General features: G+C 42.5%; 2 protein-coding genes across 3 annotated transcripts in view; one reads left to right on the forward strand and one right to left on the reverse strand.

The window, feature by feature from the left end:
* The first annotated feature begins 3,085 nt into the window (after positions 1-3,085).
* Positions 3,086-14,363, forward strand: part of LOC133506337 (uncharacterized) — a 52,627-nt gene continuing 41,349 nt past the window's right edge. The window contains exon 1 of the mRNA XM_061830381.1: positions 3,086-4,046. The gene's annotated coding sequence lies outside the window, so the exon portion shown is untranslated. The remainder of the gene's footprint in view (positions 4,047-14,363) is intronic.
* naf1 (nuclear assembly factor 1 homolog (S. cerevisiae)) overlaps positions 13,770-14,363 on the reverse strand; it is a 47,268-nt gene continuing 46,674 nt past the window's right edge. Inside the window, exons 8-9 of one of the 2 annotated variants that reach the window (XM_061830383.1) lie at positions 14,278-14,359; positions 13,770-14,198 (exon numbers count right to left, since the gene is read on the reverse strand). In XM_061830383.1, the coding sequence (XP_061686367.1) occupies positions 13,894-14,198; positions 14,278-14,359 (387 nt within the window). In that variant the 3' untranslated portion in view covers positions 13,770-13,893. The remainder of the gene's footprint in view (positions 14,199-14,277; positions 14,360-14,363) is intronic. The other variant, XM_061830382.1, reaches the window with a different exon arrangement.

A 14,363-nucleotide genomic window follows, 5' to 3' on the forward strand; every position in this document is an offset into this window, starting at 1 on the left:
CCGCTCCATGAAAGCAGCCCTGCGTGCCGGCTTGACGGACGGCAACTGGTTGGATAAGCTCCCGTGGGTCATGCTCGGCCTCAGGTGCGCCCCCAAGGAGGACCTGTTGTCCTCATCCGCCGAACTCGTCTACGGCCAGCCACTGCGGGTCCCCGGCGAATTCATCCCGGACGCCACAGCGCCCTGGTCCGCAGCCAGGCAACGGTCCTCCCTGCTGGAGGCCGCAAAAGGGTTCGCGCCGGTTCCCACGTCGCAACATGGCACCCCAGCTGCCCGGCTGCCCCGTCACCTGCGCTCTGCGGATTTTGTGTTTGTTCGTCATGACGCCCACCGTGGACCTCTCCGCCCCCATACGACGGGCCGTTCAGGGTCCTGGAGCACGGGGATAAGAGCGTGCTCGTGGACATTGGCGGCAGACCCGAGACTGTTTCCGTGGACAGGGTCAAACCCGCGCACCTGGACATTGCCCAGCCTTTGGGGTTGGCCCTCCCCCCGCGCCGGGGTCGTCCCCCTTTGCCCTGTGCCCCTGCGCCTGCCGGGGTACCCTTGACCCCGCCTGAGCCCTTGTCCCGTGACTTAATGGACAGTGCGGCCCCGCCCCCCTCGGCCCCTACAGTGCACACCCGCCGGGGTCGGGTCATCATCCCTCCACGGCACAAGGATTTTGACTATGGGTGAATTCTGGGGGGGCTTCTGTGGTGTTTACATAATTCACCCGCGGGACCTCGAGTTGGGGTGCGGGGTTCCGCACGGACTGTTTTTGTTGTTGCGCTTCCGGAGTAAAAGGTTAACAGAGTTCCTGCCGTTATGCGAGTAGTGTTTTGATGTCGAACAATAAAGCAAGTTCTGTTCCTGTGTCCGACACTCCGCCTCCGACTCCTTTTCTCCGGCGCTACAAACCCTCATACTTGTTTTGGCACAGTTCTAATAATAATTATAAAATTAAAATATAAATACATCATTTTTACGGATTGGTTTTAGTTTACAATCACTGAGGAATTCTCAAAATGGGTTTTTCTTCGGCGTGAATACAAAAGACTCCCAGTTTATCGTCATTCCAAAACAGCCCAAGCCATAATTTCTGAAGTCTGCCCACGAAATGAGTCGTATTGCAGGTAAGAGAAACTAGGCCATAGTTCGCAGACTTTAATCCATAAACACTTATTTTTTGGTAAGAACATCAAACATAATATGCAGACTTTAATCCATAAACACTTATTTTTTGGTAAGAACATCAAACATAATATGCATTGAATGGAACAGTTGAACATATTTTTGTCTAGATAAGATCATTTGCGTTAGAAGATAGACATTCCACACACTTTAACATCCCTCTATTCATGCATATTTTGGCTCCAATGAGGCTCTGTGGGATGTTCAATTAAGTGATGGGACTCTACGGGTTATCAAGTGAGGTTCCTTCCGTCATCAAGTGTTTTGCTGACAGACCCACGCAACTCTTGAGAGGGTTCAGCAGTGAATCCCAGCGTCCCAGGTTCACCCCCTAGGTGCCATCAATTCTCTTGAAGGCCCAATCGGGGTCTTTTCCCTTTATCCACAGCCACTGGCCGCCTTGGAGAATCTCTGACTGCCTGGCGATGGGCCTTCCCGTGGACTCCTATTTCTCTGAGTAGCCTGGATGTTGAGGAGGCTATAAATCCTCTGCAGCCTGCTTCCACTGGGCGTACCTCTGCTTTCCAGCCTTGCTGTTGCACTTAGGCTGCAAGTCCTGCATACCTCAGCCGGTTCCATTCATACGCCTTCTCGAATGCCCCCTGTGAGGGTACTGTGAGTTTGATGATGTAGATGAGCTTGAGAGAGGGAGACCACACCACAACTGTAGATCTGGTCGTAGGGTGGAAGTTGCAATCTCAGATGGAGAGCAGAGCTTCTTGTCCAGGTCTGCCAGCAGCTTCCAGTCTCGTGCACTGTCCAGCTTTCTGCTGTCTGGTGGCTTGTTGGTGTGACCGGTTTGACTCTCCCCATCCCAGACATACAGCCTTGGTTGTCAGTTGGCTGACAAGGGTGGAAGGCCTTTCATCCGCTGGTTCTCCAGAACACCAGCAAGACACTTCAGCAGTTGGTTGTGCCACCAGCTGTAACAGCCTTGAGTAAAGGCTTGTCTTGCAACCAACCAGGACGTGCTTCAGTGTTGCAGGACTTGGGTATAACAGGCACTTGGGATCTTTAGCATACCACTGGTTTAGGTCCGCAGGAGAAGGCAAGACATCATATACAGCTCAGATGGTAAAGTTTGCCCTGAATACCTCCATCTCCCACAGCTCTTTCCAGGTCATCATCCTTCCCTCCACACTCGGCCAATGATGTCCTTGTGTCTGAGTGCTGCCTTTGCCTGTTCAGTTGCAGCCAGTGAGTCCACTTCCTCCCGGTGTCTAAGATTGGGGCAGTCTGGGCTAGATGTGGATCAGTGGAATCCAGTAGCATCATGTCCAGTCTTACTTTGGAGCACTTTTACTCTTCTGCCATTATTTTTCACCACACACACACACAAGCACATGAACGCACACACACACGCACACACTCACGCATGCAGAAAACGCACGGCAAAAATACATTCACACGATTGTCTGAAAAAATTAATTTAAATTCCACTCACCATAATGCATAGCCTTTTCCCTCTCAAGTAACTGTGCCTCGATGTCCCCTGCCATTTCGTTTATTCTTTAGATTGTGGTCGGCGAAAGCAGAATTTTTGTCAACCTTTTTTTACTCCGGCCACTCCGAATGGTTTGCTGCAAATGTATGCCACGAGGTTGCTACCAAAACACAGTATGGCGTCAGGTTGCAATATAAAGAAGAGCGTGAGAGTGCATACAATTAAAATGTTTGCTCAGTTTTACATTAGCACCTCTCACTTTTGAGTTCTCGTTGTTTTGATAGCGACATGACGCCATAGGTGTGGGGCTTGTTAATCACCTGTTGCAAGGAACCTATAACACAGATAGGAATCTTGGCATTTTCTTTTAAATGGAAGCAATTAAGTGCGCAAAACCTTTGGTAAAATCAGTTAAAAATAGGACCAACGAGGCAAAATTACAACTTAAATGCTGTTTTGACTACACAGACTGGAGTGTCTTAGAAAATTCAGCGAGCAGCCTTGATGAATTCACGGATATCTGGATGATGCCGTCAACATGGGTCTGCACTTCATCTTTGAACATCTCGACAGCAAGGATCCTGTTCATGGACTTCAGCTCTGCGTTTAACACAATCATTACTGAACTCCTCTCCTCCAAACTACTCCAGCTAAGCATCTCGCCTGGCATCTCCCAGTGGCTCGACAACTTCCAGACGGGCAGGACACAGCAGGTGCGGCTGGGGGACACCACCTCATCCACACGCACTATCAGCACTGGGGCACTCCAACATTGTGTCCTCTACCCTCTGCTCTTCTCATTCTACACAAATGACTGCACTTTTAGGCACCCGGCTTTAAAACTCCTGAAGTTTGCAGATGACACCACAGTCATTGGCCTCATCAAAGTCTGCGACGAGTCTGCATATTGACAAGAACTGGCGAGATTGGAGGTTTGGTGTGGCCAACACAACCTAGTGTTGAACACTAAAGACAGTAGAAATGATTGTGGACTTCAGGAGGCAATCTTCACCACAGCTGCCCCTCACGCTCTCTAACTGTCTTCTGTCAACCGTCGAGACCTTCAAGTTCTTGGGAATTACAGACTCACAGGACCTGATGTGGGAAACGAACATCAACTCCATCCTCAAAAAAAGCCCAGAAAGGATGTACTTCTGAGGAAGCACAGCCTGTCACAAGACCTGCTGAGACAGTTCTACACAGCAGCAATCAAATCCGTACTGTGTACCTCCATTGCAGTCTGGGTTTAGGCTGCCAAAAAAGGCCAAACTCTGACTGAAACAGTCAATCAAAACTGCTCAAAAGATTGTCTGCACCAACCTCGCCACTATTGAATATTTGCACGCCACACGAACTATGACCAGAGTGAGCAGAATCCTTTATGACCCTCAACATCCTGGCCACAAACTCTTCCAGTTCCTTCTGTTGGGTAGGTGCTACCGATAATGCAAACCAAAACGAGCAGGCATTCAAACAGTTTGTTCCCTGTTGCAATTAAGTCATTAAATTCTTGATCAGCGAACCTACTATTTTCTGCCTTGCGCCGTTGTTGGGACACACCCTCACATCCAGTTGGTCCGATCAGTATTCGTATAAGTAAAATATTCTGTAGACTATCGCATGATTCGTCTTAGACTTTAAACTGCTTCCTTTGCACAATTGTCAGTGCACTGGACTACAATGGTGAACTATGAACAAATAAGGGCACGCCATTTAATAACATCATGTGGGGCAGGGGTGTCAAAGTCATTTTTCTCGGGGGCCACATTGTTGTCCCGGTTTCCCTTAGATGGCCATTATGACTACAAAGTAGGTAAGTAAGTAAGTTTCGTTCAGCTTGTCCCGTTAGGGGTCGCCACAGCGTGCCATCTCAGATCAACACTCATATTTGTTTGGCACAGTTTTTATGCTGGATGCCCTTCTGATGCAACCCCTCTTGGGGAGTAGAGGCCCCAGTGAGATACGAACTCACCCCTGGTTTATCAAATCAATGCTCTAACCACTGTGGAACAAAAATATGTAATCATCTCATCATATTTACATAATCAATTTATGAAATAGTTTTGGGGAAATTAAGGGTAATGTGTTTTTCAACTACTCACGTTTGGTAACACAAAAATGCTTGTAATATCTCAAATTTATCATTTATGATATATGACAATTTGAACTTTTGGTACAGATTTTTTATAAGAACCATGGAAATTGACACACTAGAGTTTACTTTGCGGGCCACATAAAATCATATGGCGGGCCAGATCTGGCGCCCGGGCCTTGAGTTTGTCTGCGATGTAGGGCTTTAACGCACTCTTAACTGCTCTAAATGAAGACGACTCGGCATCTTGCACAACAGTGACTCTTACCAGGAATAGTTCCTATTAATTTAATGTCTATTGCTCTTCATTCTTTTTTGTTTGTTCTTCTTCTTAGTCCTCAACATGAAAGTCGTACCAGGGTAGCACCAACTGCTGGAAACAATGTGCTTGTGTATTGTTACATACGTAGCTATTAAAGCTGATTCTGATTTTGTCCCCCGCCTAATGGTGTGTGCTCTCTGTGTCAAGGAAGAGCTCCTGTCCCAAGTGAAGTAGTTTAAGTACAGTGCCGTGAAAAAAGTATTAGTATTACTTTCCTAATTTCTGATTTTTTTTTTTGGACAAATTTATCACACACAAAAGTTTCAAATCAAACCAATTCTAATGTCCCTCACAGAAAACCAAAGGAAATACAAAATGCATATTTCAAATGACAATTTAATTTAAGCACCAAAAAAAAAAAAAAAAAAAAAAAACCTCTGAAAAGTCTCTGAAAAGACATAGCTCCCTCCCCTTGTTAAACCACAAAGTCACTGTAACTACAAATTTGGGAAAGGTGAGTTCAATTTCACAAGCCACACCCAAACCTGATTAACACCATAATTGTTGAATCACATAAAAAGAATGTCAGAGAACGTGATGTAGGCTACAAGATCTCAAGAACCCATTCAAGCATGCCAAGATTAAAAGAAATTCAAGAAGAAATGAGAAAAGAGTGATTGAAACTGATCAGTCTGGAAAAGGTTACAGATCCATTTCCAAGGCTTTGGGGCTCAAATGAACCACTGTCATAGCCATTATCCATAAATGGAGAAAATGGGGAACACTAGCAAACCATCCCAGGAGTAGATTAACTAAAATTTCTCCAAGAGTGCAACGAACCTCATCTAGGTCACACAAAAAAAAAAAACCTCAAACAACATGTAAAGACCTGCTGGGCTCCCTGGCCTCAGTTCAGGTCAGTGTTCATGACCCTCCCATTTGAAAGAAACTGGCCCAAAATGGCATCCATGGGAGACTTACCAGGTGAAAACCCCTACACCAAATAGGCTTGTTTCATATTTGCCAAAATCATCTTAATGATCCTCAAGACTTTTGGAGAAACATTCCGTGTACTGATGAGTTAAAAATTGAACTTTTTGGAAGGTGTGTGGCTTTTTATATCTGGCGTAAATAGGGCACAGGATTAGATAAAAAGAACATTACGACAACAGTGAAGTATGGTGGTGGCAGTGTGATGGTCCTAGGCTGCTTTGCTGCCTCAGGACCAGGACAACTTGCTGCGATTGATGGAACAATGAACTCCAGAAAATCCTGAAGGAGAACGTCAGGCCACCACTTTAAGCCCTCAAACTAAAGCAATCTTGCATCATGCAGCAGGACAACGATCCGAAACAGACCACCAAGTCAACCTCTGAAAGTCTCCCAAAAAAAAAAAAAAATTTGGAGTGGCCAAGTTAAAGTCCGGATTTAAATCCAACTGAGATTCTGAGGTGTAACCTTAAACGCACAGTTCATGCTAGAAAACCCTCCAATATGGCAAAGTTGAAACTATTCTCTAGAGCAAAGTTGGTACAAAATTCCCCCAGAGCGATGTGAAAGACTCATCACTAATTATCACAAACACTTGATTTAAATTATTGTTGCCAAGGCACAGCCCATTATTAGGTTCAGGGGGAAATAATTTTTTCACAAAGTGTCTGAAAAGTTTGGATTTTTGTGTGCCTTAATTGATTTGTCATTATAAAACTGCATTTTGTATTTCCTTGGGTAATCTCTGAGTGATATTAAAACTGGTTTGATGATTTGAAACATTTGTGTGTGGTAGACATGAGGAAAAAAAATCGGGAGAGGGACAAATCTTTTTCACGGCACTGTATCTTGGGGTCTTACTCATAAGTGACAGAAGAAGGTAGAGGGTTTGCACTTTGTCTACAGTGATGCGTTCTGCGGTCTCTTGTGGTAAATGAGGTGAGCTGAAAAAAGAAGTTCTTCATTTCCCAGTCGATCTACAGTCCTACCCTCACCTATGTTCTTGAGTTGTGGGTCGTGATCAATAGAATACGTTAGTGGATACAAGAAGCCAAAAGAAGTTTTCCTCAACAGGGTGTCTGGGCTCATCCCTAAGCGATAGGGCTCAGTCTCTGGAAGGCACTCAGAATCAAGCTGCTCCTTCTTCAAATCGTTAGGAGTCAGATGAGGTGGCTTTGCCATTTGATGCTGGTCAGATGCCTCCCTGGCGAGGTGTTCTAGGCACGTCCCACTGGGAGGAAGCCCTTGAAAAACTAGACCAGGGGTGCCAGACTTTTTTATCCCAAGATCTACTTTTCAAGCAGCCAGCCTGTCGCAATCTATTGACTCATTGCTGCGACTACCGTGGAGAAAGCAAAAGAGAGACTGTAAATAGGAGGCCAGCTTGCTAGAACGCATCTCCATGTGCGTGCGATCGACATATCTGCCAAAATTGAATCAAGCGACGAGATGGATGATAGGTTGATGTCTTTTTATTTTTGGGGGCAAGTCGTCACGCAATCGACGAAAGCTGAGACACATGAGCACCCCTGAACTAGACAAAGTGACTGTGGAGAGCAAACTCTGTGGTTCCCTTCCACGCACAGACACGCATACACACACACACATACATATCTATCTATGAACACCCTGCTATATTGCAAGTTCTCCCACTTAGAAATCATGGAGGGGTCTGAAATTTTCATCGTAGGTGTATATCCACTGTGAGAGATATAATCTAAAAAAAAAATCCAGAAATCACAATCCATGATTTTTTTTAACGATTTATTTGTGTGATACAGCTGCAAGTAAGTATTTGAACACCTGTCTATCAGCTAGAATTCTGATCCTCAGAGACCTGTTACTTCGCCTTTATAAGTCCACCTCCACTTCATATATTATCCTGAATCAGTTGCACTTGTGTGAGGTCATTAGCTGCATAAAGATAATTGTCCACCCCATACAATCAATAAGACTCAAACTTGTAACATGGCCAAGACCAAAGCACTGTCCAAAGACACCAGAGACAAAATTGTACAACTGCACATGGCTGGAATGGGCTACGGAGAAATTGCCAAGCAGCTTGGTGAAAAAAGGTCCACTTTGGAGCAATCATTAGAAAATGGAAGAAGCTAAACATGAGGGTCAATCTCAATCGGAGTGGAGCCCCATGCAAGATATTACCTCTTGGGGTCTCAATGATCCTTAGAAAGGTGAGCAATCAGCCCAGGACAAGACGACAGGACTTGGTCAATTACCTGAAAAGACCTGGGACCACCGTTTCCAAGGTGACGTAATGGTTTGAAGTGCTGCATGGCATGGAAGGTTCCCCTTAAGTTTGCCAATGACCATTTGGATGATACAGAGGAGTCATGGGAGAAAGTTTTGTGGTGAGATGAGACCAAAATGGAACTCTTTGGTCATAATTCCTCTAACCGTGTTTGGAGGAAGACGAATGATGAGTTCCATCCTAAGAACACCATCCCTACTGTGAAGCATGGGGGTGGTAGTATCATGCTTTGGGTGTGTTTTTCTGCACATGGGACAGGACAACTGCGCTGTATTAAGGAGTCGATTACCGCGACCATGTATTGTGAGATTTCAGGGAACAACCACTTTCCCTCAGTCAGAGCATTGAAGATGGGTCATGGCTAGGTCTTTCAACATGACAATGACCCAAAGGACACAGCCAGGAAAACCAAGGAGTAGCTCCGTAAGAAGCATATAAAGGTTCTGGCGTGGCTTGACTTAAACCCAATAGAAAATCTTTGGAGGGAGCTGAAACTCCTTGTTTCTCAGTGACAGCCCAGAAACCTGTATGATCTAGAAAAGATCTGTGTGGAGGAGTGGGACGAAATCCCTCCTGCAGTGTGTGCTGATTCAGGATAATACATGGAGTGGAGGTGGACTTTTAAAGGCGGACTAACAGGTCTTAGAGGGTTAGAATTCTAGCTGATGGACAGGTGTTCAAATACTTATTTGCAGCTGTATCACACAAATAATTCATTAAAAATATATACATTGTGATTTCTGGATATTTCTTTTTAGATAATCTCTCCCACAGTGGACATGCATGTACGATGAGAATTTCATACCCCTCCATGATTTCTTAGTGGGAGAACTTGCAATATAGCAGGGTGTTCAAATACTAATTTTCTTCACTGCAAACACAAACACACATACACACACGCACACCCACACAAAAAAAAAAAAAAAAAAAATATATATATATATATATATATATATAAAGGAGGTAACAACCGCGAATGTGTTCGGGGTTGGTGCCCCCCAAAAAAATAAAATTTAAAGTTAAACAAAACGGAAAAATCATGTTGGGTCCAGTGTTATCCAAAATCCTTCTGATTCTTTCTTTATATTTTACTTTCCTGAGATGAATTTAGGCTTTGTCAAAATGTTTTTGTTAGAAATCTATCAGTGCAGTTTTTAGACATTTCATTTTTTTTAATTGAATGACAAACACATTGCATTTCCCACTAACCTCACTGAGATACACACAAAAATTAGCATGCATATCAAGCACTCAAAGCGATTAAATGAAAACAAGAAACATGGGTGACAATATTTTGATGCAAAAGTATTGGTGTCAATGCTTGTAATTCAATATTGATCCTTAATCACCAGTAATAGAGAAATGAAAGAAAAAAATGCAACATTTATGAGGTAGCTCACTGTTACTCAGTCTTAGTGTGATGTTGAGAACTGCTTGAAGAACACACAGCAGCCCAAAGCCCACCAGAACCACAGAGATATGTTTTGATTCTGCCAAAAGATATACATACAGTTAAATATCAAACAAAAAATATATATAAAGAATTCTAAACTATCAAGAGAATGAGGAAATTAAACTATCCAATACAGATATCAAGCAAACTCGAAACTAACAAATAATTAGTTAATTTTACCTACTTGGCAGAGTATTTTCTCTTGTCTCTGCTTGTCCATATTTGGGAAATTGCTCATATTTATCAACTACAATTCTAACTTGAGGACCATTAGAATTAAACACCACAGCCATGTTGAAGCAGAAGCAGTAACATACATTGTTTCTGATGTACGCAAGGAAATGTTCCACCATATCCTTCCTGTCACAAGCATTTATGACACTTGTTTTTCAGACGTTATTTGTCCCATTTGAGAAAAAGATGCGCTTTATATTTGTTACATACGCCTGCTATTTAGATTTTTTGTGGAGTTTTCACACATCTTTCTTTAACATTTTTGTTGTCAAGAATGAAAATAGCTATGCAAGACCAGTGTTACTTGATGATTTTTGCATCTCATTACACAGTACAGTATTTGGGCTTTGAACCACACAATGACTGCATTGTACACAAACACATGCTCAAAAAAAGCATCATCTTGAAAAAAATGTTAAAAACATGAGCACAAACTAGCACCAGCCTGACACAAAAGTGAGAAAGGAAAAATGGCTCAATACAAAGTTTATTTCACAAACAAAAACTCTCAAGTCAAACAAATTTGTCTACTAAAAAAAAGTTCCATCTATTAACAGAACAATTCAGTGCTCATTTATAGTCATAGAAAAAGGGGCCGTATTAATCTTTTTTGTGTGCAATTCACAATCTTTGTGTTTGCGTGTGTGTGTGTTTATATATACATGGATCAGCTGAAAAAGCGTTGGCGTCACAGTTCTGAGGTCGTGGATTCAATCCCAGACCCACCTGTGTGGAGTATGCATGTTCTCCCCGTCCCTGCATGGGTTTTCTCCGGGCACTCCGGTTTCCTCCCACATTCCAAAAACATGCAACATTAATTGCACACTCTAAATTGCCCCTAGGTGTGATTGTGAGTGCGGTTATTTGTCTCAATGTGCCTGCGATTTTCTATTGGGTTTAGGTCTGGAGACTGGCTAGGCCACACCAGAACGTTGATCTGCTTCTTACGGAGACACTCCTTGGTTTGCCTGGCTGTGTGCTTCAGGTCATTGTAATGTTGTAAGACCCAGCCACGACCCATCTTCAATGCTCTGACTGAGGGAAAGAGGTTGTTCCCCAAAATCTCACAATACATGGCCGCAGTCATCCTCTCCTGAACACAGTGGAGTCATCCTGTCCCATGTGCAGAAAAACACCCCCAAAGCACGATGCTACCACCCCCATACTTCACAGTCGGCATGGTGTTATTGGGGTGGAACTCATCAATGGTCTTCCTCCAAAAACGGTTAAGAATTATGACCAAAAAGTTCAAGTTTGGTCTCAACTGACCACAAAAGTTTCCCATGACTCCTGGGGCTCCACTCCGATTGAGATTAACCGTGATAGTTAGCTTCTTCCATTTTCTCATGATTGCTCCAACAGTGGACCTTATTTCACCAAGCTGCTTGGCAATTTCTCCGTAGCCCCCCTCCAGCCATGTGGAGTTGTACCATTTTGTCTCTGGAGTCTTTGGACAGCTCTTTGGTCTTGGCCAGTTTGAGTCTTACTGATTGTATGGGGTGGAGAAGTGTCTTTATGCAGCTAACGACCTCCCACAGGTTCATTTGAGTCAGGATAATACATGGTGTGGAGGTGGACTTTTAAAGGCAGACTAACAGGTCTTTAAGAATTCAGAATTCTAGCTGATGGGCAGGTGTTCAAATACTTATCTGCAGCTGTGTCACACAAATCTTTTTTAAAAAAAATCATACATTTTGATTTCTGGATTTTTGTTTTTAGATCTCTCACACAGTGGACATGCACCTACGATGAAAATTTCAGATCCCTCCATGATTTCCAAGTGGGAGAACTTGTAATATAGAGTTTTGAAATACTTATTTTCTTCACCCTATATATATATATATATATATATATATATATATATATATATATATATATATCCAGTTACATTTGAAAAATGTACGGGTGTGGTCAGTCAAGCTCGCAGATAAAGTTACCGGTGTTATTAGCGATGGAATCTCAAGATCTTAAAACAACTTAAGTAATATAACATAACTGTGAATTAAAAATAAAATAAATACATAACTCCAACAGAAAAACTTAAACTCAGAAATGTTAATTTCATCTGATATTAGGAGGGCATGATATAAAAAGGTATTTAAAATTTTGAATCAAAAATTCTTGATCTGACAAACTTTATCTGAAGAAAACTTAAATGCACTAGCCTGTCAAGGAATAAACACGAACAGTCTATACCCGCAATGTTTTGAAAATGCTAAAAATTTAGTGCAACACAATTGGTGTTAGTGGAAACAAGCTTGCGATACATTGTAACAAACATTCCTGTTGGCAATCGTGATGTATTGTTATAATCTAGCGGAATTAAGGCGGTATCGATATTGTCATTAATGAAAGTCAAAGTAAATCACAATCTTATACGTATCATAGTTAGCGGGGGGTTTGCATGCACACTCTGCTGTGACTGCCCTAAATAGCAGGCCGGCTTGCTAGAATCCGCCTTTATGTGCGTGTGTCGACGTATTGGCCACACCCGAATCAAGCGACGAGGTGGATTACAGTTGAACGCCTTTTGGGGGGGCACGCCGTCACACCATCACCCAAAACTGCCTCGCGATTGACCCATTAATCACCCCTGGTGTAACTGAATTTCCTTTGACATGGCTCATTATGTTGATGACTTTTAACGTAAATGTGTTTGCAGTAAGTGAAGAAGCGCTGAACATCCGCTTGTGGCATCACTCATCATTTAGGAGCAGGCTTGTTTAGTTAACGTTACACGTAAATTAATGTCACGACTACACAAAATAAGTGACGTCTTTCAATATCTATTTTTTCTACTCGTAACAAATTTTACGCACGTGATTTTTGGTGCCAGACTGTGCAGATTTGAGAGTACGAAGGCACGCGAGCACAGTCGCCCTCATCAAATGTGAGTGACTGTCACTAAGCCAAGCCAACTATGAACTATAAATTTGAAAGGTCATTTGCAGCTTTTTCTTTTTTTTTAAAGCCACATTGATATTCATGTCTTTTTTTTCTTGGTGCAAAACTGAATTATTGCTTGCGGAATATTTTTAGAAATGCATGTTGAAAGGTCAATGATGCTCCCAAAGAGTTTTAAGGTTAATGTTATGTTGCCTCCTATATATAAATACAGAATTAGTTTTTAGTGTACTGTATTGTCTGTGCTTTCATCCTCGATCAGGCTCTACCAAGGTGGGATTTTAACAGACACCATCTCATTCTGTACTTTCTACTTTGGCTTCAGACCAGACCATTTATTACTAAAAAAAAAAAAAATCTCATCTAGTTTCACCACTTTTTATTTGTAATTCTCATACACAGACATTCATTAAAGCAACAGCACTTTTTTTTTGTAACTTTTACCATTATTATCAAGCGTAAACATAAGTAGCATGCTTTATGCAGCCCAGACTGTGTTGTTGTACAGAATTTGTAATTATGAGTGTACCCCTGCTGAAGGGGTGCGCAGTCAGATAAACAGCAGGAGACTGTGTGCTTCCGTGTTTAAAAAAAAAAAAAAAAAAAAAAGAAAAAAAAAGTCAGGTTGTGGTTCATTGCGCTGGATTAGCTTTCATGTGCACTGAGAATGTCTATATAGTTTTATACAGATTTTTCATGCTCGACTACAGATTTGCGAGCGGGGTTGCTTTTGTCAAATGTGAATTACTGATATATATATATATATATACACACACACACACACACACACACACACACCACACACACACACACACACACACACACACACACACACACACACACACCACACACACACACACACACACACACACACACACACACACACACACACACACACACACAACCAAAATAACTCAAATTTCATTTATAGTCAGAAAAAGAGTCTGTATGAATCTTTTATTGGGCAATTCACAATCCTTGTGTGTGAGGGAATATATATATATATATATATATATATATATATATATTCACATACATATATATGACAACTACAGCAATGCAATATTGGATCTCACTGAGGAGGAGGAAAAGGAGGGAATTTTGAAAATGGAACAGAGTTTGGTTGCCAGAGTTGAGAGGTATATGATGCACTAAAAAATGATGGAGGTGGGCAGGGAGGGAAGGTGAGTGAGGAAGGAGGATCAGGTGGATAAATGCACAGAGGAGCATGGAACCCGGAAGAAACATTTGTGTGCAGGGGTCGCTGATGTGAGAAACAAAATGGTGGTTGGTTGTCGTTTACATTATGGTCTCTGATCAGAGACCCTGTATATCTTGATGTTACAAGGTGATGCTGAGTGTCCAGTGTAAGACCTCCTATAACGAGACAGAAAGACATTCTTCCAAACAAGTAACAGGACAACATACTGCATATTTGGCCACCCTCTATTATTACCTGTGCTGTTGTGCTGCTTTTTGTGGTTTTTCACTCTCCTCTTAGCTTGCTGCTCCTTCTCATCATCACTATAGTCTAAAGCCTGG

The sequence above is a fragment of the Syngnathoides biaculeatus genome, chromosome 9 (genome assembly GCF_019802595.1).
Source record: "Syngnathoides biaculeatus isolate LvHL_M chromosome 9, ASM1980259v1, whole genome shotgun sequence".
NCBI classification, from domain to species: domain Eukaryota; kingdom Metazoa; phylum Chordata; class Actinopteri; order Syngnathiformes; family Syngnathidae; genus Syngnathoides; species Syngnathoides biaculeatus.